The sequence below is a fragment of the Theropithecus gelada genome, chromosome 6, assembly GCF_003255815.1.
Source record: "Theropithecus gelada isolate Dixy chromosome 6, Tgel_1.0, whole genome shotgun sequence".
NCBI lineage: Eukaryota > Metazoa > Chordata > Mammalia > Primates > Cercopithecidae > Theropithecus > Theropithecus gelada.
This window is the reverse complement of record NC_037673.1, coordinates 145,750,353-145,773,237: the sequence shown is the minus strand read 5'-3', so window position 1 is coordinate 145,773,237 and position 22,885 is coordinate 145,750,353. Positions and strand designations below refer to the sequence as shown.

Below are 22,885 nucleotides of genomic sequence, written 5' to 3'. Positions count from 1 at the left end.
CACGTTTCTCAGGCATGGGCTCTTGGCTGGCTCAGGGCTGGCTGCTTTGCTGGGCTCCCCATCATCCTCTGGCATGTCCCGAAGGTCACTCAGGTCACAGTCTACAGAGGGACAGACCATGGGGCAAAGAAAGCCAAGGATGAGCAGCACAGCCCTGGGGAAGAGGGCTGGATTTGGAGTCAGGAGGCTTGAGTGTGAGGTCAGGCTCCACCACCCCTCCATTAGTAACCCTAAGCAAATAACTTATGACTCTGAAACTCATCAGTACGCTGGCGGCAATGATGCCTGCCTTGTCTGTTTTCCAGGATTGTAGAGAGGATCAAATAAAATCCTACTTGTTTTGGTACTTTGGAAATCTTTGAGCATGATGTTATAAAGGCACAGTGTGCTCCCTAAGTCTATGAGTCCCCAAAACTCTCTCACCGAGACCTGTAGCTTTCTTTCTGTGTTGAACAGGGCTGTCTTCCCTCAGGATAGGGCTAGGTCGGCAGGTACTCTGCATGCACCCGGCTCAGCTGCTCCCGTGCCCATGGCAGCCACGCAAGCTCTCATTTCGGCTGAGCCACTGCACCACTCAGCCCAGTGTCTCAAGTGGCAATCACCTGGGCATGGCCAGCGAGGAAACGCCCTAACGTGCCACGCCTTCTTTGGACTGCATGGTCATCCCTACCATTCCTCGAATCTCTGAGCTCAATTCCTATTCCTAGGCAGACTTTGATTAGACTTTCAGAGCTGGCAGAGCCCAGACGGGCCAAGGACTTGCCCCAAGCGACTTAATGATGTGACGTTAGAGCCAGGCCCAGTCCAGTCGGGGGACGCTTCTGCACACACAGGGAGAAAGGGATAGCTCCGTAGCTGAGGCTGGGAGGGCGTCACTTACCAAATTCTTCAAAGAGGGACTCCACGAAGCTGGGCCCCGAGTGGAGGTCTGCTGTGTTCACATACAGGTAGGAGACCTCCTTTGCTGTGAGGAAGAAGAGGGACCCCCCAGCTGTGAAGGAGGAGGGACCAGGTCTCCCCTGCCCCACTCATACTTCTAGCCCATATGGGACACAGTGCTCACTTTGCAAAGCGCATTCATGTCCTAAATTATTTCACTGGGTTTCGAAGTTTGTTTTAGTTTTTACACTGCTATTGAGGATCTCTTTCTCCAGGGAAAAGGATGCCCAGAAGCCCAGTATGGAAACAGATTACTGGGGCTGTCGGGCATATGCTAGGGTGTGTGCGTGTCATGTGTCAGGTGTGGTGGGTGTGTGGGGAGCATGGGAGCATGTTGAGTTGTGTGAGGGGCTGGATGTGTGTGTTGTAGGTCAGTGGGGGGGGTATGTGTGTGTGTGTGTGTGTGTGGAGGGTGGGGGTGAAGGAGTACAAAGAGCACAGCCAGGGCTGTCGGTGGGGAGGGGCCCCAGTGGACAAGCTCTTGCTTGCATGGAATGCATTGGACGCTGTGTCCAGGGCTTAGCCTTCCTCCTGCGGCAGCCCCTGGGGATGGGGGTGCGGCAGAGGGTTCCTGCATGTTCTTGAGTCAGGTGAAGGGAGGTTTTGTTGTCCTACATAAGTGGAGCTCCTCCAGGCAGGCTGCTGGCGGCTGACCTGGAAGGGGCTGCAGGCTCTGCAGGATGGAGGCCACGGCCATCTTCTTCTTCAGGGTGGTATCGCTGAGGTACTCGTGGTCCAGAAGGCTGAGCAACCCAGTGAGCTCTGGGAGCAGCTGCTCCAGCACTGCGGAGGAAGGCGGACAGGCACAGTCACAGCTGCACAGTCACAGCACAGTTGGGTGGCAGGGGTCAGAGGGCAGGTCCGGGTGTGCAAGCAGACCCAGGGGCTCTCAGCGCTCCCAGCCCTGCCACCCAGCTCCTGCAAGAGGGTCCTGCTCAGTTAGTCCTGTGGTGTTTCTCCGGGTCTCCCCACTCTACCTCAGATGGCCTTGGCTCAAGGACTGGACCTTCCTGGGCTCACCTGGCAACCCTGAGCTCAGGCAACCCCGAGCAAGGGCTCTCAGGCCTCCCTCTGCCCCAGATTGCCCTCTGCTTTGCTTGACCAGGGTCCTTTCTCACTGCAGCTCGAAGCTCAGCACAGGTCTCAGGCGGGAGCCCCTGGCCATCCAGGACAGAGGCAGGAAAGAGAGCCTTCCTGTCCCATCAGTTCATGTGCTTCAATCTCTGGAACCTTCTGTTTCCGGTGCCTTGGCCACAGCCAAAGTAAACATTAACCCTTCTCACTCCACGTTATCAGTGCCGTTCTTTCTTTCCACATGACACCAGTGCTTCTCAAACTTGAGTGTGTGTAAGAATTACCTGGGGATCTTGTCAAAATGCAAATTCTGATTCAGGGGGTGCGGGGTGGGATCCAAGATTCTGCATTTCTGATCCGCACCCAGCTGCAGCTGATGCTGGTGGTCCTGGACCATATGAGTTGCAAGATCCTAGAGCACAGAGTCCTTTAAGGACTTCAGTGTGCCAAGACCATGATGTCACTGATGTCTCCCTGCCCCAAAAAGTAACTTGGGACTTGGTTTGCCTTAGAGCCAAAGACCAGCTTCATCACAGTAGTATTGTCCTGCTTTGCAACCCACTAAGCACAAAAGCGTGATAATAGAAGATAACCTGTGCTGAACAATCATTATCAGTTGTGTTCAGCCCTTTTACATTTTATTGTCTCATTTAAATCTTGTATCAAGCATTTTATTATCTCCATTATATGGAGGATGAAACTAAAGCTCCAGGAGGTTAAATATCTTCTCCAGGATCACACAGCTGGCAGAGCCTAGAGTGAAGCTGCTTTCTTCATTCTTTTCTTTTAACCAGAGAGATATATTGACTCACAGTATTTTTTTGCTCCTACGAACAAGTTTTGAGGTAGGTCCCATGATCACCCCTGCCTTTTAGATGAAGACACTAAGGCTCAGAGAAGATAAATAACTTGCTTGAAGTTGCACAGAGGCAAGAAGAAAAGCCAGGACTTCAGCTTCAGTCATGACTCCTAACTCCACGTGCTGTTCCCCACCCTGGGCCCTCCTGAGGAAACAGGAGACACTGACCCGGAGCTGCAGGGCCTGGAGGTGTAGGAGGAGATACAGCATCATGCAGAAGAGAACAGGCCCTGGAGCCAGATCGCCTGGGTTCAAATTCAGGTTCTATCATTCATTAGCAAAACACTTAACTTGTCGGTGACTCAGTTTCCTCCTTTAAAGGGGGGATAATAACAGAACCTGCCTCACAGGGTGGCTGTGAGAATTAATGACACCAGGCATGCAAAGGGCCTTGCCCAGCACAGAGTGAATGCTCACCACAAGTCAGCTATTCTTGCTGTCACTGAAGAATTTACTACACTGATCTGTGCTGATCCCTGAGCGCCTGCCTCCCTCAGCAGGCTGTGAGGCTCTAGCAGGCGTGGACTGGACTGGGAATCTCTGCTTCCTTATCATCTGGTGTGGGGCCTGCTCAGTGTGGGTGCTCTTCATGTGTCTGACAAGAGAGGAATGAACAGATGACCACACTAGGACCTTCTTTTAAACATAAATCTTATGTATAGATAGTGACTCTTGTTAGGAAAACATGATGCTGCAGTCTGTGGCAAAATCCATCATCACCCCAAACTCGCTGACAATGAGCTGAAGGCTGATAAGGACAGCTCCTATCTCATGGGCACTCTCAGCCACTGGGCACTGAGGGAGGGGCTTTCTGTGCGTGTTTCCATCCAATCCCCAGGGCACATTTGTGGGCAGTCCTATTGGGATGCCTAATTTTTCAGAAGATGATACTAAGGCTGTGGCAGCTATGGGATGGTGGCACAGCTTGAGAGGTAGAGCCAGACTGATTCCAAGTCTATGTGATCCCTAGGGATCAGAGTGGCATAGCTCTGGGGGGTGAAAGGTGCCTGAAGATCCTGCTGCCACCAGGGCCTGAACTCCCACCATATCACATAAACATGGGTTCTGGATGGATATGTTTCCCTCTTTAAAGCAGGTAATCATTTAAAATCATTTTAGCCAAATTTTAGCTGTTTTCAAATAAATCTTTTCAAATGGAATAACAAACGTCTCTGGCACCCTCAACAGACACTGATACGGCTTGGCTGTGTCCCCACCCAAATCTCATCTTGAATTGTAGCTCCCAGAATCCCCACGTATCATGGGAGGGATCATGGCGGGAGGGGTGGGGGTTACCCTGTGCTGCTGTTCTTGTGACAGTGAGTGAGTTCTCATGAGACCTGATGGTTTTATACGGGGCTTTCCCCCTTTTTTCTTGGCACCTCTCCTTGTTGCCACCATATGAAGAAGGATGTGTTTGCTTCCCCTTCTGCCATGATTGTAAGTTTCCTGAGGCCTCCCCAGCCATGATGAATTGCGACTCAATTAAGCCTCTTTCCTTTATAAATTGCCCAGTCTCGGGTATGTCTTTATTAGCAGCGTGAGAACAGACTAATACACTAAATGTTGATTAACTCAATTCCAAAACATTTACTGAGTACTAATTATGTGTCAGCCTGGCCCCTGGGTGGGGCTTAGAAAAAATGAGTAAGAGATTGTTCCAGTTGTCCCAATGCGCATTCTCTCTCGCTCTCAAACATGCACACATGCGTACTTTCTCTTAGGAAATTACTCACAAAGGAGGCCATGGAAGATGCAAGAAGGCAGCCGCAGGTGGCCTGGGAGCCCTTCCGTGGCCTGCAGCCACGACTCACATTCAAAAGCACACGATACTTCTCTGCTCTCCCACAGGATGTTATGGCTCAGGGGTGCACTGGGCTGTTTATCCCTATACCGGTTATTCTGAAACTTTTTGGTATTGGGGTCCTTTTACACTTTTAAAAATTATTGGGCCAGGCGTGTTGGCTCACGCCTGTAATCTCAGCATTTTGGGAGGACGAGGTGAGCGAATCACTTGAGCTCAGGAATTTGAGACCAGACTGGGCACCAAGGTGAAATCCCATCTACAAAAGTATACAAAAAATTAGCTGGCAGTGGTGGCGCGTGTCTGTAGTTCCAGCTACTCAGGAGGCTGGGGTGGGAGGATCGCTTGATCCTGGGAGGTGGAGGTTGCAGTGAGTTGTGACTGTGCCACTGCACTCCAGCCTGGGTAACAGAGCAAAACCCTGTCTTAAAAAAAATTGTTGAGGACCGCAAATTGCTTTTGTTTTATGTGGATTGTATCTATCAATATTTATTGTATTAACATTAAAACCGAAAAATCTTTAAAACACAAGAACACACAGATACTTATCCCACTAGCTTTCAAAGTTACCCCTTCATCACAGGTTGTGCCTGAAAAACTCCACTGTAAGCTTGTAGAGAATGGGAGTGAAAAGGTATATAATGTCTTAGTACTATATAGAATTTGTTTGGACCTTACAAACCCCCTGAAAACATCTTGGGGACTGCCCCCAGGCAACCCCCTCATCCCTAGCTACACTTTAAAAACTGCTGCCCCCCAGTGAATGACTAATGATTGCTAAACTTTTTGGGATTTTTAAATCTGTTCCTCCCTCCCTCCCTCCTTCCCCCCTTGCCTCCCTTCCTCTCTCTTTCTCTCCACTCTCCGTCTCTCTCTTTTTTCCTTTTATTTTCCCCTCTCTCCCTTCTTTTGTTTCTTTCTTTCCTTCCATCTTTCTTTCTTTTTGCTGTGATGTTCCAACAATTTCTTGTTGCTATCAGTAAATGCCTATGTGTGGCAGTTTTCTGGCTTCTAAATGCTCTACCGCTTCTAATTTAAGGTTTGTTATAGTCGTTTCTAAAGTAAGAACAGTTAGGTTCTGCATGAGTGCTCTGCATTTAAAAACCTGAGCTTTAGCACCCAAGCTTTGTTATACCTTTTTTGTTTACTTCCTGGTCTTTGATGGGATTCTTAACATGGGACCTTGACATCTAAGTGCTCTTCCTTTAACTGAGATTTGATCACCGAAGTTCAAACAGACCAAAGGAGAAGAAAGGAACTGAGTGCATCTGAGAGAAGCAGATGGAGAATGAGGGGCTGCCAGTCCTGGCGGGGTTTCTGCGACCTGAACGGATCTGGCAGGCTGCAGAGGCAGAGGGAGGGGAAGCATGCGGCAAAGCACAACTTGCACTGAACCTGCAAGAGTCTTTCCCTGGAGCTGAGCAGTTAACCTGTGCTGGACAGTTAATGCACATTATCTCATTTAATCTTTCAATGCCCTACAAAGGAGGAAATGGAGGCTCAGAGAAGTGAAGGTACTCAGCCAGCAAGCAGTAAAGCCAGGCCTTGAACCCTGGCCTGTCTGGCCCCACACCTGAACGCTCCATCAGAAGACTTCAGCCCAGCTCAGCGCAGCAGAGGCCAGGAGGCCAGGCTGGGGCTGGGTGGAGGTGGGCAGATGTGAATACTGGGCTTCCTCTCACCGCCCTCCAATGGAGGGCTCTGGGCCATGACTTCACGGGGCTCCTGATCCGAGGATACCTTCACCTGTGGGTGGAAACCCTCACTGGGAGGCTGAAATTCCCGCGTGAAGGCCCTCTCCCCACTGGGCCTGTTTGAACTTCAGAGCTTCAACTGTGAAGATCTCATAGAAAAAAAAAAAAATAAACCACTGAAAGCAAATACCTGAATTAACAGCAGGGATCTCATCCTAGAGAAAACCTGATATACATCATGGATATAAGAAATCTTTCAGCCAGTGCTGGGCTCTTCCAGAACAATACAGAGCTCACCGCAAGAAGCTAGCTTCCAATCACAGTGAATACAGAGGTTTGATGACAGCTCCATCTATAATGCTAGAGAATTCAAACCACAGATATTTAAAACATCAGAGAATTTAAATCGGAGAGGTCACATGGGTGTAAGGCATATGACAGGTGATTCTGCTAGGACTCATATATACCACCGGGACAGTAACCTCAATTTTTAGTAAGAAAAGACTCCTCCAGCGGGACTGTTGAACATGCACGTTCCCAGACCTCCTATCCAGAAAGTCTAATTTGGTAGGTCGGTCCCTGGATCCAGGAACTCGCATTTTCACAAGTACTCCAAGTGATTCTGATGTGGGCAGTCCAAGGTTCAACCTCTGCAAAACACTCCACCAGAACAAATATGCTACAGAGGACATCTATGAACACAAGGAATGTGGGAAAACCTCTCTTATTCCTTAAAAAATTATCATTAGTTATCCTCTTCTGAAATAACTGAGAGTCAAGGTGGGAATAGGAGCCTCTGAAGATTATAAATAGCTGGAGTATGGAGTCTTGCTTAGAATAGTGCAGTGGCTAGGGCTTTGGGGTCGGACCCATGTATATTGGGATTCTTGCACTGCCACTTCTGAGCTGTGCATTGATGGGCACATTAGAAATTTTGAGCCCTGGTTTTGTCATAGGCAAAATGAGAATAATAGGATCCCAACCACATAGGGTTGGAAAACTAGGTGCGTAATGCTTGTGAAGCAGTTTGCATGGCACCATGCTTCAAACAAGCATTCACTAAATGATAGCCATACTGCATATTGTTTTGTCATTGTTGTTGTTTTCTAATACTCTCCAGAACTATGCAGACCAAAGTATTGATCAGACAGCAATAGGAATAGATTTGCTATAGTTGTAACAAGCTCCACAAGGACAGGGTCTGTGTCTCAATCAGTACACAGTAGATGCCCAATGAACATTTACTCAATGAATCCAATATTTTGATGGCCTAGTCTAATCCTTTTATATTAAACATGTAGCAAGTGAGTGTCCAAGAGGTTATTTAACTTAGTTATGGTCACACAACCAGTTGCAGGAAAAAGCATTTTGTGTTAAGTTCACACAATACTAACACAAAGCTTGATGCTTAAGATAAGTCATGGAAGAGTGGCTAAAAGCACAGGCCTGGACAATTTGGGCTCCCCTCCCAGCTCTGTCATTTTCTAGCTGTGGGCCTCTGGGGGAAACTTCTAAACTTTCCTAAGCTTCTGATTCTTCACCTGCAAACAGTGGGGGTGATCACAGTAGCTGCTTTCCAAGGTCATGGTGAAGATGAAATGAACTGATGTGTCTGGTGCTCAGGCACTCGATGTCTGCTGTCTTCATTCATCTGTAACAATCCTGTGGAGTTTCAGGTGCAGTGGTAGGCACAAAGGAGGAAGGTATGGGGACAAGAGGGCATGGTGGGACTCTGAAAGCCTCATCCTGTGAACTATTCATGGTTCTGGCCCTGACACTGAGCTTGGGATGGCTGTGGCACAAGGAGCTGGCGGAGCCCCTTCCCTCTGGGTGCCCACATTCCAAGGACCCCCTCCATGCAAGATGAGGAGACAATATCTTCTAGACAGAGGGTAATAACACAATCCAGGAATCCTGGGTCCCTGCTGTCCCTAGTCAGGAAAAATTTCGTTCCCAATTCCCAAGCTGTCCCCCTCTCGTGTCTTTGCTCTTGGCAGACTTGGGCATCAGAACAGAACTGTCTTTATATCTCCAGTTTATTTAGAACCACGAATAAATTCCATCTATCTTGCTTGGTTTAGTTGAGTCTTAGGGAGGTACAGTGAATTCCAATGATGAGAAAAAGATACAACAGGAAGAAATGGACTAATCATTGTTTATAGGTTTTCAATCTTTTAAGTGAGACAGACAGGCTTAGAAACCCAAGATGAGGGATAATTATTCTGTGGATTGCAAAAAAGTTTTTCAAATAAATTTAGAAACTTATTTAAAATATATCTAAGATTAGACTGCTAAGTGCTTATTGTTCCTGGTGAGTACCCAACTAAGAGTAAGATCATTTTTCTATCTTCTCCTCACATGACTGAAACAAAAATAAGATGTTAGATAGCAGAAATTAAGCTACCAATAAAAAGTACTACCACTTGCTACCTGGTTCACATCCCTGATGCAGCCTGAGTGAAACCTTAAGCAAGAGGTATTTATCGCAGCCAGTAAGGACACTAGCGCACAGAAGGTCAGATTTATTTAGAGATCACAAAGATAATGAGTTCATAACAAAAGACAAGTAATTAAATTTCAGCAAGCCACAAGAATAATAAACCCTGCATTGGCTCCTATCAAACTGGGCCCAGTGCTGGCACTTGTACTCACGATCTCATTCCTGTGTACCTTTCAGACTCTGGAACGTACAAAAATGCTTGGAAACAGCTTGCAAATTACAAATTCATTAAATGCAAAGCAGTGGGAAAATATACAACTTCTTTTTTCCCCACCTCACTATTTGACCAGCCTCTTTACAGAGATCACGAAGATAACTTATCCTTCTTTGTTTTCAAAGTCAGAGTAAATGCAACTAGCACCATTTAAAAATGGAAAAAGACCACTGTGAGACTGTGGTTTTATGAAGGGCCTACAATTTTTCTTTTGATTTGCTCAAATTTCCTTTCTTATGTAAAGGAAAATGACCCAATTTCCATCTCATAAAGGCTCCTGTTCTGGAGCAAGAACCAGTGCATTACTTTGAACATTTCTGATCATTATTTTAGAAAGAACTTTCTGCATACTGTGTTTTAACAAACCAGCATATTAGTGGGGTATGACCCACTGTACCAGTGGCGAGGCAAGTCACCCTGGAAAGAAAAGCAGTATGCTGATCAGATGTGAGCTCAGTGCTTGGGTGGGATGAAGGAAAGGAAGAGCAGCCTTTCCTGTGACTTTCAAACCCTGCAGGCTTTTCTTTTCTTTCTTTCTTTCTTTCTTTCTTTTTTTTTGAGATAGAGTCTCGCTCTGTCGCCAAGCTGGAGTGCAGTGGCGCGATCTTGGCTCACTGCAATCTCCGCCTCCCAGGTTCAAGTGATTCTCCTGCCTCAGCCTCCTGAGTAGCTGGGACTACAGGTGTGGGTCACCACACCCAACTAATTTTTGTATTTTTAGTAGAGATAGGGTTTCACCATGTTGGCCACGATGGTCTTGATCTCTTGACCTTGTGATCTGCCCGCCTCAGCTTCCCAAAGTGTTGGGGTTACAGGCGTGAGGCACAGGGCCTGGCCCCTGCAGGCTTTTCTAGGGACACCTCCTTCCAGGCTGTCCTCACACTCTGTTCTTCAGCCTCTTAACTCAGGGACTTTGATGAGCTATTCTTTTTGCCTATCAGAACTCCCTTCCCCTGTCAGCCAGTAACATCCTCTTTAGCTCTCCACTCAATCCTGACTTCCTCAGGTATACCTTCCTTGTCCTCTTCATTGCACCTACTCCCCCCATTTTATGCCGTGGTAGCAGCAAGTATCTCTCCCTGTGGCACTTCACATGGTAAGATTTTGTATTTACTTATGTATTTTTTGATGATGGTCACTTTCCCCAACTTAAGCCTGAGCTCCTTGAGTACAGGAAGATTGCCAGCTTTGGCTAGTACCAAACACAGGGCAAATGTTTAAGCATACATGGAACAATAAATTATTGGAGCAAATTTTATTTTCTTTTCTAGAGTTGATAAAGTCTAACAGCTAGTTAGTGTGATTTTAAAACCATGTCTGGCCTTATAGTGGCTCAGTATGGTAAAGAGATGCTTGGAAAAAAAAAAAATCAAGCAACAAAAAGTACCCCCAGTACTTAAAAGGAAGCAGAAGCCTAATTTTTCACTTGGCTAGGCTCCCAAATGCTCTATTTTGTTGAACTTGTATCCCTCACATGAATACGGTTGCCAATTTATTTAGTGATGCACATTTTGTAGTTGGTGGATTTTAATTCTAACATATACATTGAGAAATAATGATAACAGATATTGAGCAACCTAAACCACCTGAGTTTAATTCCTGTTCCCCAATTTCCAAACTGTGTACCTCTGGGGCACTCATGTTAACGACCTGTGCCTCATGTACACCGTTAGTAACGTTAGCATATCTACCTGACCAGTGGGAACAGGCCCCGACACATGTGAATGTGCCTGGAACAGAGTCTGGCACATAGTAAGCTCTCAGTAAATGTTAGCTATCTCCATTACTCTTCCATTACTACTATAAGACATATTCTGCTTTAAGTGATTTACATGTATTATTTACATAAATTAAGTCTTTTTTTTTTTTTTGAGATGGAAACTCTGTTGCCCAGGCTAGAGTGTAGTGGCCTGATCTCGGCTCACTGCAACCTCCACTTTCCGGGTTCAAGCAATTCTCCTGCCTCAGCCTTCCAAGTAGCTGGGACTACAGGTGCGTGCCACCACACCTGGATAAGTTTTTGTATTTTTAGTAGAGACAGGGTTTCATCATGTTAGCCAGGATCGTCTCAATCTCCTGACCTCGTGATCTGCCTGCCTTGGCCTCCCAAAGTGCTGGGATTACAGGCGTGAGCCACTGCGCCCGGCCCATAAATTAAGTCTTACAATAAGGTGGATTAGCTCCTTTACACATGTGGAAACTGAGCATGCTAGAACGAGAATACTGGAGGATCTAGTTGTTATGCCTCCCCCAGTTTTCCTTCAGGATGCTTCTTCTGTCTGTGTCCAGATCTGGGTTTACTCTGCAGAGAGGTCACCAGCTCCTCAGGTGAGGCTGGCAGAACTGCCCTTCACTTCCTGGGTTGAGAAATCTGTCCTTCCCCTGCCCACAGACTCTTCCAAGTTGTTGCAAATCTACCCAGCTGGGGCCATCAGGACATCTCCCTTCCTTCCTCTGAATTTACAAGCACTTCTCTGAGTCCAAGTGAAGGCCAAACAGTGGGCAGAATGTAGAAGGAGATGGCGCTGGTTGGACTCGCATTGTTTATCACCAAGACAAACACTTCCTGTTGTCCCAGCTTGGATAGGGAAGCCCACTGTACATGCAGGCTGGAAAAGAATGACAAAGGGACAGAAAAAAAAAAAAAAAAAAACCCAGCTGCAAAGCCAATGCCTCAGTCTTAGTGCTTTCCAAGAGTTAAATATAGCCCCTGTGTGAGGGAGGGCAGGGGTAGTGAGGTCACCTTGGAAGACTTTTGTGTGTGTTAATTACAGCGATTGCAGGAAACTGAATATCCTCCTATGCTGAAGAGAATAGTACAAATTTGACTCCACAGGGTAGAAACACAGAAACATTCATGAAGAAGAGAGAAGGCAAAAAAATAGTGGGAAGAATTTGGGTCTTGGAGGACTTGGTTTGGGCTCTAACTCCTCCCATTTGCCAGTATGTAATTTCGGGTGAGTTATTTAACCCCCTGAGAATCATTTTTCTCGTCTGTAAGAAGGGGCTTAGAAAGCCCATGCACAGGTTTGTGTGAGGGGCAAATGAGGAATGGCTGGGAAAAGGCTGGTAAACCGTGGGGATTATTGTTAGAGATGGTAGAGCACCATTCTTCGACGCACAGTTATTTCAGGAAGACAGGGTGGTCATAGGGAGTTTCTGGGAGCCACTCTACCCAGGAGTCAGGGTAGGATGACAGGCTCAGGGAAGCCCCGCATCCTCAATGGCCTTCCTCGCATCAGCTCTGCCCAGGTTCCCGTCCTCCACCAGGAGGGCCGTCACTTGGGGCACTTTGTTTCTCAGCTCTCGGCCTCCACAGAAGCCATAGCTGCTTCTCCCCAAGCCATTTCCAGACCACACAGGAGGGAGTGGGGGAAGGCCACCCGCTTCTGAGGAAACAGCTTTTGGCTGTGGGACTGGGCTCTCCCAGAATTGTTCCTTTGTCTGCGGATTCCTCCCTGTTGAGCTCACAAAGGAAATGGGTCCAGGAGGAAGTGGAAAACTGTGACACACACGCGCACTCCTCACACAAGATGGCAGCTGTTTCCGCATCCAGCATCCTGCACTGTCTCCTTCACCAACGGCGTGGGGAAGCAGCGTAGTCCCAGGGAGTAATCTGGGATGCCTGATGGTAAAAGCAGGTAGTATTTTCAAGCGCTAAAGTGATGTTCCAGATGTTGTGCTAAGCATTTTGCATGGATTACCTCACTCCTCATAATGACCTTGTGAGGTAGGTTCTGTTTTTGCCTGTTTACACATGAGCCAAGTGAGGCTCAGAGAGGCACAGTCATTTGTTTAAAGGCACGCAGCTGGCAGGCTAAGATTCAAATCTAGATCTCACTCCAGAGCCTAAGCTTTCAATCGCAGCACTAGCGTACCTTCTGGCCTTCCTCTCATAGGCGTCTCCTACCTACAGACCTTGCTGGAGCCAGTAGTAAGCTCCTCTGACCATTCCCCAACTGCTGTTCATTCACCAGATCGGATGTCTGGCCTGAGGCCTAGTGGGACTGGGGATTTCTGCTTTTGAGACGTCTGAGTTTGGGGACCCATCTCACCAATCTCTCTGGGCTGACAGAAAAGCCTCTGACTAGAGGTATGTGGGTTATATAATCAATAATAATAAAGCTATACGATAATAACAGCCAACATGCATTGAACACTTCCTATATGATGGGTACTGTGCCTTGCACTTTTACTTCTTTTAAAAATATGATCTCATGGCCGAGTGAGGTGGCTCACGCCTGTAATCCCAGCACTTTGGGAGGCTGAGGTGGGCGGATCACTTGAGGTCAGGCGATTGAGACCAGCCTGGCTAACATGTACTAAAAATACCAAACAAACAAACAAACAAACAAAAAACCCCATATGCCTGTAGTCCCAGCTACTTGGGAGGCTGAGGCAGGAGAGTTGCTTGAACCCAGAAGGCAGAGGCTGCAGTGAGCCAAGATTGCACCCCTGCACTCCAGCCTGGGCGACAGAGTGAGATTCCATCTCAAATAAATAAATAAATTAATTAAAAAAATAAAAATAAAACCTCAGGTGGACAAAAATTAATCCGAATCCTTGCTTCATAAGATACTCTCATTATTGGCCCATGCATGACACATTTTTAGTTAGTTATTTATGTAATTATTTTTGATAATGGAGTAAGCACACACGAACCTACCATTCAAAGCAAAAGCCAGGATCTTGACAATATCTTACATCTAACTTTATGATCCCGCCCTCCTGCCTCCCCTGCCCAATCTCACTATCATCCTGAATGCTGCATTCACCATGTCCTTGCTTTCCCCTGTATATAGTTTTAGTACAACCAGATGTACTCCTGAAATTATTTTAAATTTTTAGTTTAAAAATTTATTAAAAGAATATAGTGCTATAGGTAACCTTTTGCGACTTTTTTCTTTACTATTATGCTACTAAGATTTATCCATATTGCTGCTTGTTATCGTGTTCATTCATTTTGACTGTTACATGCCATTGTGGGAATATTCTCTGTGCCTAACACTCAGTGCCTGTTACCTCATTTGCTCTTTGCAACAACCCTATATGGTGGGAACTCTTATCCCAGTTTTACTGGCAGGAAACTGAGGCCTAGCAAGGTTAAACTTGCCAGAAGCCACAGGAGCCAGGGTTGGAAACTTTCCACATCCCACAGTGCACTGTGTTTTGGTGCTCTGGAGAAAACACAGGCACTGGAGCCAGAATCTCAGGGCTCAAGCCCCAGCTCCACACTTACTGGTTGTGTGACCTTGGGCAAGTCGCTGTGTGTCTCTGAGCCTCAATTTCCTCAACATCAAAGTGGGGTGACCATAACTGCCCTGCTTACCTCTACAGACCTTTTGTGAGACTCAAGGCTGATGATGCTGGTGAGAAGCAGGAGCACCCTGTATACTGAAGTTTTGTAAATTGGTAAATTGTGATTAATATAAATGTGCCATCCTCTTACCTCCCACTTCCAATCAAACAACATAACTCATTTGGAATTCAGAAGAGACTGAATAGCACCTCAGTCAGAAAGGCAAAGGATTAGGTGGACAATTGGCTTGCAGAAACCTCAGTGTGATCAAGAAATCAGAAAATCATCAACAGATGCCACAGGCTACACTAATAGGAGTATGTGGTTAGCTTTGTTCTATTCAATAGAGTTTAAAAATTATTTTTTACTATTTCTGACCTATTTGCAATATCTGAGACCCTACCCTGGTGTGGTTTATTTGTGGTATTTCCTCTGCATAACCTGTTCTCCAACTGCTACCTCCTGGTTTAGAAGCCACTTCCTCCAGGAGGCTGATCCAGCCTTCCTGGACAGGGGAGGTTCCCCTGTTGTATGCGCCAGAGTAGATGACTTGTTCGATGTCCTTCTCCACTAAACTGTGAATCCATGAGGACTGAGATGATGCCTGACTTCGTATCTGCCCAGTGTTCAGCACAGTAATGGGTACACAGCAGGTGCACTGAGGAGGGGCTAAGCGACAACCTGGAATTCACAGGAAGGACCACAGACTAGGGAGGCCTCATGAATTCTGCCTTTGACAGATGTCTCCAAGAACAGAAGGGCTCCTGGGGAGTGGGAGAAGAGAAGGGGTGGAGCAGATGTGCTCCCTGGGGAACTGGGGCTTTGGGGGAGCAGAAATGGACCAGGAGTGACAGTTCCAAGACCACAATATTAGGTTTACTGTATAGAATAACAGCAATCCGAACTAAGACAGGCAGATAGGTATCCCTTTCAAGAGGGATAAAGCCCAGGTGGGACAGTCCCTCATCAGGAAGGCTAGGGAGGAGTCAGTACAGTGGGTAGCTGTGGCATTGTGAACCCAGGTGAGATGTACCCAACATCAAACCTGGGATTTGGCTTCCCTCACCCAGGCAGGTTTCATCATTTCACCAAGCCTGTTTTCTCAATGTAAGACAGAGATAATACGAGTGCTTACCTCAGAGGGTTGTGGCAAGAAGAAAGGGAGACAATGTATGAAGACTGTATGCATCAAGCCAGGTACATGTGAATCATGCTTGTAAGGGTTCATTATGATTACTAATGTTGCTGCGGTTGTCAGTGATGAAAGGAAATCAACCAGACCAGGGCCTAGACTAGATATTCTAGGTGGGAGGCTGAAAGTTGAGCTCAGATGGCCACTCTGACTGTCTGCCCAGGTAGGAAGTCTTCCCTCCTTTGCTTCCCTCTCACCTGCAGAAACCATTCAGTGTTAAACCTGGATTTGGTTCTGGGCCAGCCCCCCATGAACCTTCCCCACAGGAATCCACCCCTGAATAGGCTCTAGGAGACCCTGGGGTGAGGATCCATCCTCCATCATTGGGGTTGAGGATCCAAGAAAACATTGATCAAAAGTCATGGAAATGGATGTTTTGAGTTTTGAAATGCCCCAAATATCTCTCTGCTTCTGCATTAGACTAACAATCGTGTATAATTAACCTAACTTAAAGTGGAAGAGTTTAAAGTTTTATGTATTTCTGCTTTTAAACATCAAGGTGAGTTGGTCTTATAGTCTGCTGCTCACTTGAGATATTTGCTATATCTCCTAACTGGCCACCTCTTTCCAATCTCTCCCTTTCCATACTAATGTGAGCTCACTGCTGGCTTTAATAATTTCCCCAAATTGCAACACATCATAATCTCTTCCTGCTCATAACTCATCCACTGCTCCCCAGGGCCCAGGACACCAGTTTTCCTTTGTGACACAGATGATGAAAGATCCTCACGTGTTCCATGCACTCCCTGTGGCTTATCCCCAGTGTCTCTGTAACACCATCCCTTTGCAGGATGGGCAGGCAAGGAGCGAGAGTGAAAGTGTCAGAGAGATAACTTGGATAACTTTCTAATTTATTAAGAAAGGCAGTCATTTCTAAACCTGAGTTTTAGGCATTTGCTTTCTTTTTTCAAAAAGTTGACTGCTTCTTATGTGCTGAGTGCTTTTACTATATGAATCCAATGATCCCTCATTGTAGATAGGAGACTGTTATCTCCATTTTTAGTTGAAGAGACAAACTCAGGGGGTTAAACGAAAGGAGTAGAGCCAGGATTCAAACCCTAGGCAACTTGATACCATGGCCAGAGACCTCAGTTCTCGTACTCTCCTGTCTCTATTATTAGTTACAGATTGCAAGCCACACAACCTCTAAGGACAGGGACACACCCAGTTAGCGACTGGGAGAATACGGCCCTACTCTTTGGAAGGACATGGAGGCCCCTTTTCACCTCCACCTGCTCTTCTGGGCTTTTGGCATGCTGCCCCGCTTTGCTTTCTGAGCACGCTTCTGGGCTCTTCTTTCCATGATTTTCTCCATCTGGAATGCCATCTCTGCAGTACTCCTGGCTAGGAAGTGTCCCTTGAAACTTCTGGTCCTTTATATATTCTCTCTGATGGACACTGACTAGATATGACCTCATGTTCCAGGCATCGGTGACCAAGTTTCACTTTCTCTGCCACACTGGGAGATTCTGGGACCCTGAGCTTCCTCTCTGGAACCTCTGAGAGCTGCACCTGGTTGCTGGCTGGAAGTGAGGAAAAGCCATCAGGCTCTCTGGCTTCCTGGCACACTTCCAGGAGATCAGTTTTCTTTTTGGGCCAAGTGGAGCTAAAAAGAATCCCCCTTGGTTTTGCATCAGCAGGATCTGCTTTCAGCAAACCCTCCAACAAGAATGGGCAGGAAGAGTAAATATTTATTCTACAAATGAATAAATCTGGTTCCATCTTCAAAAGAAAGCCTTAGTATAAATTATCATAATTTCTCCATTCTAAGATACCACTGATTTGAAGATATTTTCATATTGAACAAACAGCTTTTTGAAAAATAAAAGGGAACAAAACAAATACATGAAGATGTCAATTGTAAGGTGTGTTCTGAGTTTTTTAAAAAATATATCTTTGTATCAATGAAATAAAAATATATATGGTTTAATTTTTATTTTCTTCTTTTGGCTTTGGTGCTGTCAGAAAAAAAAAATCTCTAAAACTTTGACTAGGCCACGGTGAAACGTGGGTAGATATCAACAATGTGTCCCGGCCAAGTCCCACCCCTGAACCAGGTGGGCTCCAGGTCAGCAAGGGCACTCCCTGGTCACCCGTGCACTAATGGCAGCCCTGAGGCCCTGCAAAGCCAATGGATAGGCTTTCTTCCCAGCAGAAATATGTCTGTGTTCTGCTGATACCTGGTAACCACAATTAGTGACATGTGGAAAGCCAAATGGGAACCCGTCAGGTGACCGTAGGCAAGCCACTACTCCTTGTACCTGTTTCCCCAGTTGGAGAATGAATGAGATAGGATTAGATAAGTGGTTTCCTAATGCTCTTCTGATGAAGCCTATGGGATCTGCATAGCTTCCTTAGGTACTGCCCCGGGAGTAAGAGGGATGGAATGGGCTGTGCTCAGTGTTCTCATTCCCACTTCACCCATAGCAGCTCCGTTGCTTAAGATTTTGTTTGCAAAAGGTTTCTGAGGCCAAAAGTAGTTTGAAAAACACTGGTAAATGGCATTCTGGGGTCCTCCCAACACTACTCTTGAATACACACTCTCGTATGGTTTAAGGACAGTGCTTCATTCCTTGGTTTAGACACACCCTCAGAATCCTTCTCACCACAGTGCTCCAGGGAGACACTCCCAATCTCTCTACAGCCTAATCCAGGTGTTGGCCAACTTTTCTGTAAGGGATAAGATGCTACATATTTTTAGGCTTTGTTGGCCTCTGTTTCAACTACCTAGCTCTGTCCTTATAGTGAGAAAGTAGCCATAGACAATATATAATGAACAGGTGTGGCTGTGTTCCAAGAAAATTTTCTTTACAAAGACAGGTGGCAGGCCAGATTTTGCCCTTGGGATGAGGTCTGCAGGTCCCTGCACTATAATACTTCAACCTTAATGGTGAAGGAACTGAAGCCCAAGGGGGAATTAAAGGAACTGGGTTAGGATCCTTATCTCCTGGCAGTGAATTGCTTCCACCACACTATGCTACTCACTTAGCTGTGACTCTTGCCCTAAGTTGAACTGCAGGCATCTGGGGACTACATAGTTGAGGGAATGGTGCCTGGAAAAGGCACGTGTTCCATTTCTCTCTCTCAGGAGATCAGCTTTCCTCTAGGTTCTTAGAAGGCTATAAAAAGCCCCCAAGTTTGCCTCCTGTGAGGAGTGCTGTCGGTCAATTCCCTAGAACTGGTATGACTGCAATGTGGTGCCACATTCTGCCTCCGCCACAGCCTGACAGCTGTGCCAGGGAGAAGAATCATGCCAGACCAGCTCTGCACCTTCACTCCCTACTTAGGGCAAGGCTGGGATTCCCCAAATGGAATTTAGATGGAGGATAGACCCCGGCTGGGCCCTCCTGGGTCAGCCTCTTTGTTAATTCCAGGAGAATGAGAGCTTCATGAATGCTGAATACCAGAACTCCAAGGGCCACAGTGGGAAGAATGTGAAGGGTAAGAAATAAAACCTCATGCAGGCTGCCTGGCTATACCCCTTCACTGATAAAGGATGTTCCCTAGAATTATTCAGACCCCCTTTTCCTCCTCGTCTTCTTGGCACCCTCCTTGTCCCCACTTAGAAATCTTTACCTAGTTAGCCCATTTTACCTAGCAAGTCCCTCGTATAGCTAACCTGGGTATAACCCTCCAACATTCATGGAGAAGCAGCGGAGAGCAATGGTAAAGAACTCAGGTATGGAGGTGAGTTGGGTTGCATAAATAAATAGCCCTTTCAAAGCCTCGGTTTCTTCATGTATAAAATGGGAATATGACAGTATCTATTGAGTCATGGTGGGCTTTCAGCAATAAGTACACTCGACTGTAACTATTAAGCATTTGCTGTGTGTTAGACACTGGGAATATGACACAGAAGATAGTCCTAGTCCTCAGGACTCATACACACATAAAACAGATATTTCAACGAGTGTGGTGAAAACTTCTAAAAGCCCAGTCTGAGGTGGGTGGTGGTAACCCAAAGTCAGGGGAGATCTAGAGATGGATGTGGCAGGGAGATGACATTAAGCTGCATCTTTCAGGAAGGGGGAAGAGCAGAGCCATCTGTTTGAACCTTAGTTATTGCATCTGTCCAATGGGGAGAATGTCTTTGCTGTCTACTTCACAGCGCCATCACCAGGGTCAAGAGATGCCACAGAAGAGAAACTCAGGACTGGAAGGGTCTCCAGAAAAATAGACTTTAGTGGGTCAATTCTCTGTCTGATGAGTCCCCCATTACACAGGTTCCTTCTTGCCCATAGCAACCCCCGCCCCCCACCACACCGTGAACGGCTGCTAAATGACAGCGTGTATGATCACATGGGCAGGGGTTGCCCAGCCTCTGCACAAAGCACATCAAGCTAAGCTGAAATGAAGATAACTGGTGAATGTCAAAGTGCTTCTAAAAGTTAAACACTTTATAAAAATGTATTTTCTTATAACATGGAAGTGAGTGGCTGAGCCAGGGCTTAGATGTAGGTGTTCTGCTTCCATGTCCAGAACCATTTCCATTCTGGCACTCTGTGCTGGGATAAGTATTGGAGGCTGGAGTTCATATCACCTGGGAGACCATGGTGGCGGGCAGGGGAGGGGAGGGGAAGGAGAAGCCAAGATAAACACAATGCATCTCTGAAGGTCCATTTTGTACAAAGATATTTTGAGAAGGTGACAGAAGGGGTCAGATATATTATGGATGCTAATAAAAAATTTGTATGGCTTTTTAAAGATAAAATGAGACATTTCATGCTTTCAGAGGTTGCTTCGGGTAACAGACCCAGACCCTAGGGACCCATTCATTTGAAAAGTGTGAAAGACAGAACTAGAAGCAGGTGTTTGAGCAAGGTCAAGGGTCAAGATAAAAGCAGTGCATGAAAACAGTAATTATCACCCTGTGTGAACATCAGAATCACCTGGGGGATTTGCAAAAAAAGAAAAAAAAAAGCAGATTCCCAAACCTCTGACCCACTGATCAAATCTTTGTGGGTGTATTTTCAGTAGGCTCCACGGGGGTGATTCTGAGCCCAGCTGGTTTTGAGAACCACTGCTTTAGATAAATAGGGAGTGGTCCTTAAGGCAGGCTGGAGAAGGCAAGAGCAGAAACAGGAAGCTCCTATCCGAGGCAACAGGATACAGAAGCCATCCAAGATATATTTCCCAATAATAGTCAACAGGATTTGGGATTTGATTGTATAAAGGATGAAGGCAAAGGAAATGATGGATAATGATGAAGTCTACATTTCTGTCCCTAAAGTGAGAATCATTGATGTGGAGAATCCTGGAGTTGAAAGTGGCCATATCCAACTTCTACTAAAGTGGCCATATCCAACTTCTACTCCGTGAGTTTTGTACTCTCACTTTCACTTATTCATCATCTCAACAGACATTTACTGAGCACCTACTATGCATCAAGCAATACACTAGGTCCTGAGGGAAGGGCAGAGAGCAAGGAGAGAAGAGCCCTGCCCCAACAGAGCTCATATGAACAGCTAATTCAAGCCCACAGTGAACTGTGATTGTGAAAATGTCAATTCATGAGAAGTGCAGGGTGCTCTGAACATCTAAAACAGGCATGTACCTTGGGAGATTAGGAAACATTGTCCTGAGGAAGTCATATTTGAGCAGTGAGCTAAGGAAGAGGAAGGGTGAACCAGGTGAAGGCACAAAATATTCAAAGCTGCAAGGAGCAGGGCCAGTGTGAGGAGAGCCCAGGGCAAGAGGTAGGCGGGGTCCAAAGCGAGCTGGCAAAGTGGGCGGAGAGTAGACAGGGCAGGCCTGAGGCACCACAAGGACAGTAGCTGATGTTTTACAAACAGTGAGAAACCACTGAAGGGTTTAAGCATAATCAGACCAATAGCTGTAAATAACTGTCCTTAATTGCATCAGGCGGTCTCCCCAAATTCCATCCTTAAGCATAGATGATTCATAAGTCCTATTAAAAGCTATAATATACTGTACATTTAAATAAAAAAAGAATGCTTTAGGTTGAAACATACACTTCTAGAAGTCCTGTTCTCTGCAGTGTGCAAAAGGCTCAAGCTGTGAAAGCTTCTTGAATTTTACGTGAGAGTAGTCCTTAAGCTACATATTAAGCCATTCTGTGGCTTCCCTGATCAGTGGCCACTCAAACTTTGACTCATTATGTCCCTAGGCAACTTGTATTTTACCATTGAACAGTTCTTTTCATTCGTATGCTTCTCTTAGATTGAGTCCAAACTGGCCTCTGTTTAATTTCCTTCTGGAGAAACTTTCTATTACCTCTTCTACAGGACAACGAATTTGAGAACTGATTCCATGTCTCCCCTTCAACTTTAGTCTTATTCACAAACACCCCCATTTCCTTCAATAACTTCTCATGTGGTTGAGTTGTTAGCATAAAAAGAGAAACAGGAAGGGTCATCTGATTTGGTGGTGAATAAGATGAGTTCAAAACTGGGTCACTCAAAGGCGGAGTTGATCTTGGAATGGAAATGTACTATAGGCAGGAGTTCATGAGGGACTGGAGGCCAAATTGTGGCTGGTGATGGACATCTGAGAGTTACTCACGTAAAGGGGTTTGGTTCTTCACAGGAGTGAGTATAGCGAGAGGGCTGAGGTGGTCAGGAGATCAGGGGAGAGAGGGGCAAGAGCCATTAAAGAAGACAGAGCAAGAAGATAAGAGACAGAGCAACAGGGAATATAGAGCAAGTGGGAGAAGATGGGAAATAACAATTAATAAGCACCTACTATGGGCCAGGCACTGGGAGCTGGGCAAATATGACTGCATTTCAGTCTCCCAACTATGGGTTTCATTCTTCTCGCTTTACAGACTGAGGAAACAACTTGGTTGGGTAACTTGTCTTAGTGTGGGAGAGACCCAGAGGCTATGAGCACCTATAACAGTGGGATGGGGCAGGGAGAAGGCAGAAAAGGCTTCCTGGAGGGATGAGGCAGTGGTCATTTAACCTAGACTTATTCGACCCCCAAATCCGTGATTTTCCCATCTCTGCAAATTAGGAGAATACATCAGAAAGGAGGAGAGGCTCAACAGAGCTAGAGGCCAGGAGATGGGATTCAATGGAGGTGCAAGGCTAGACTTTGGTCCAATGGAAGTGGAAGCCATTTGTGATCCTTCAGAGAGGGCTCTCAGTGGAGGGTGTGATTGGAAATGAGGCTGCACGAGGTGAAAGGAGTGTGCGGGAGGAGTTGCTGACCATTTGTTTGAGAAGTTTGGCCAGAAAAGGAAGGAGGAAAATGCTGGGGTTTGGTGGGGGGTGTTGCACACAAATGGGTTCACTTTTTTGTTTGGTTCTGAGATTTTCTTGAAGATTAAGAAGGGTATGAGAAGGTGATGG

At 46.2% G+C, this 22,885-nt stretch overlaps 1 protein-coding gene across 2 annotated transcripts in view; it reads right to left on the bottom strand.

Moving 5' to 3' along the window:
* AFAP1L1 (actin filament associated protein 1 like 1) overlaps positions 1-22,885 on the bottom strand; it is a 66,915-nt gene that overhangs the window by 37,962 nt on the left and 6,068 nt on the right. For both annotated transcript variants that reach the window (XM_025387962.1, XM_025387963.1), the window contains exons 2-4: positions 1,594-1,722; positions 881-964; positions 4-101 (exon numbers count right to left, since the gene is read on the bottom strand). In XM_025387962.1, coding sequence (XP_025243747.1) covers positions 4-101; positions 881-964; positions 1,594-1,722 — 311 coding nt within the window. The remainder of the gene's footprint in view (positions 1-3; positions 102-880; positions 965-1,593; positions 1,723-22,885) is intronic.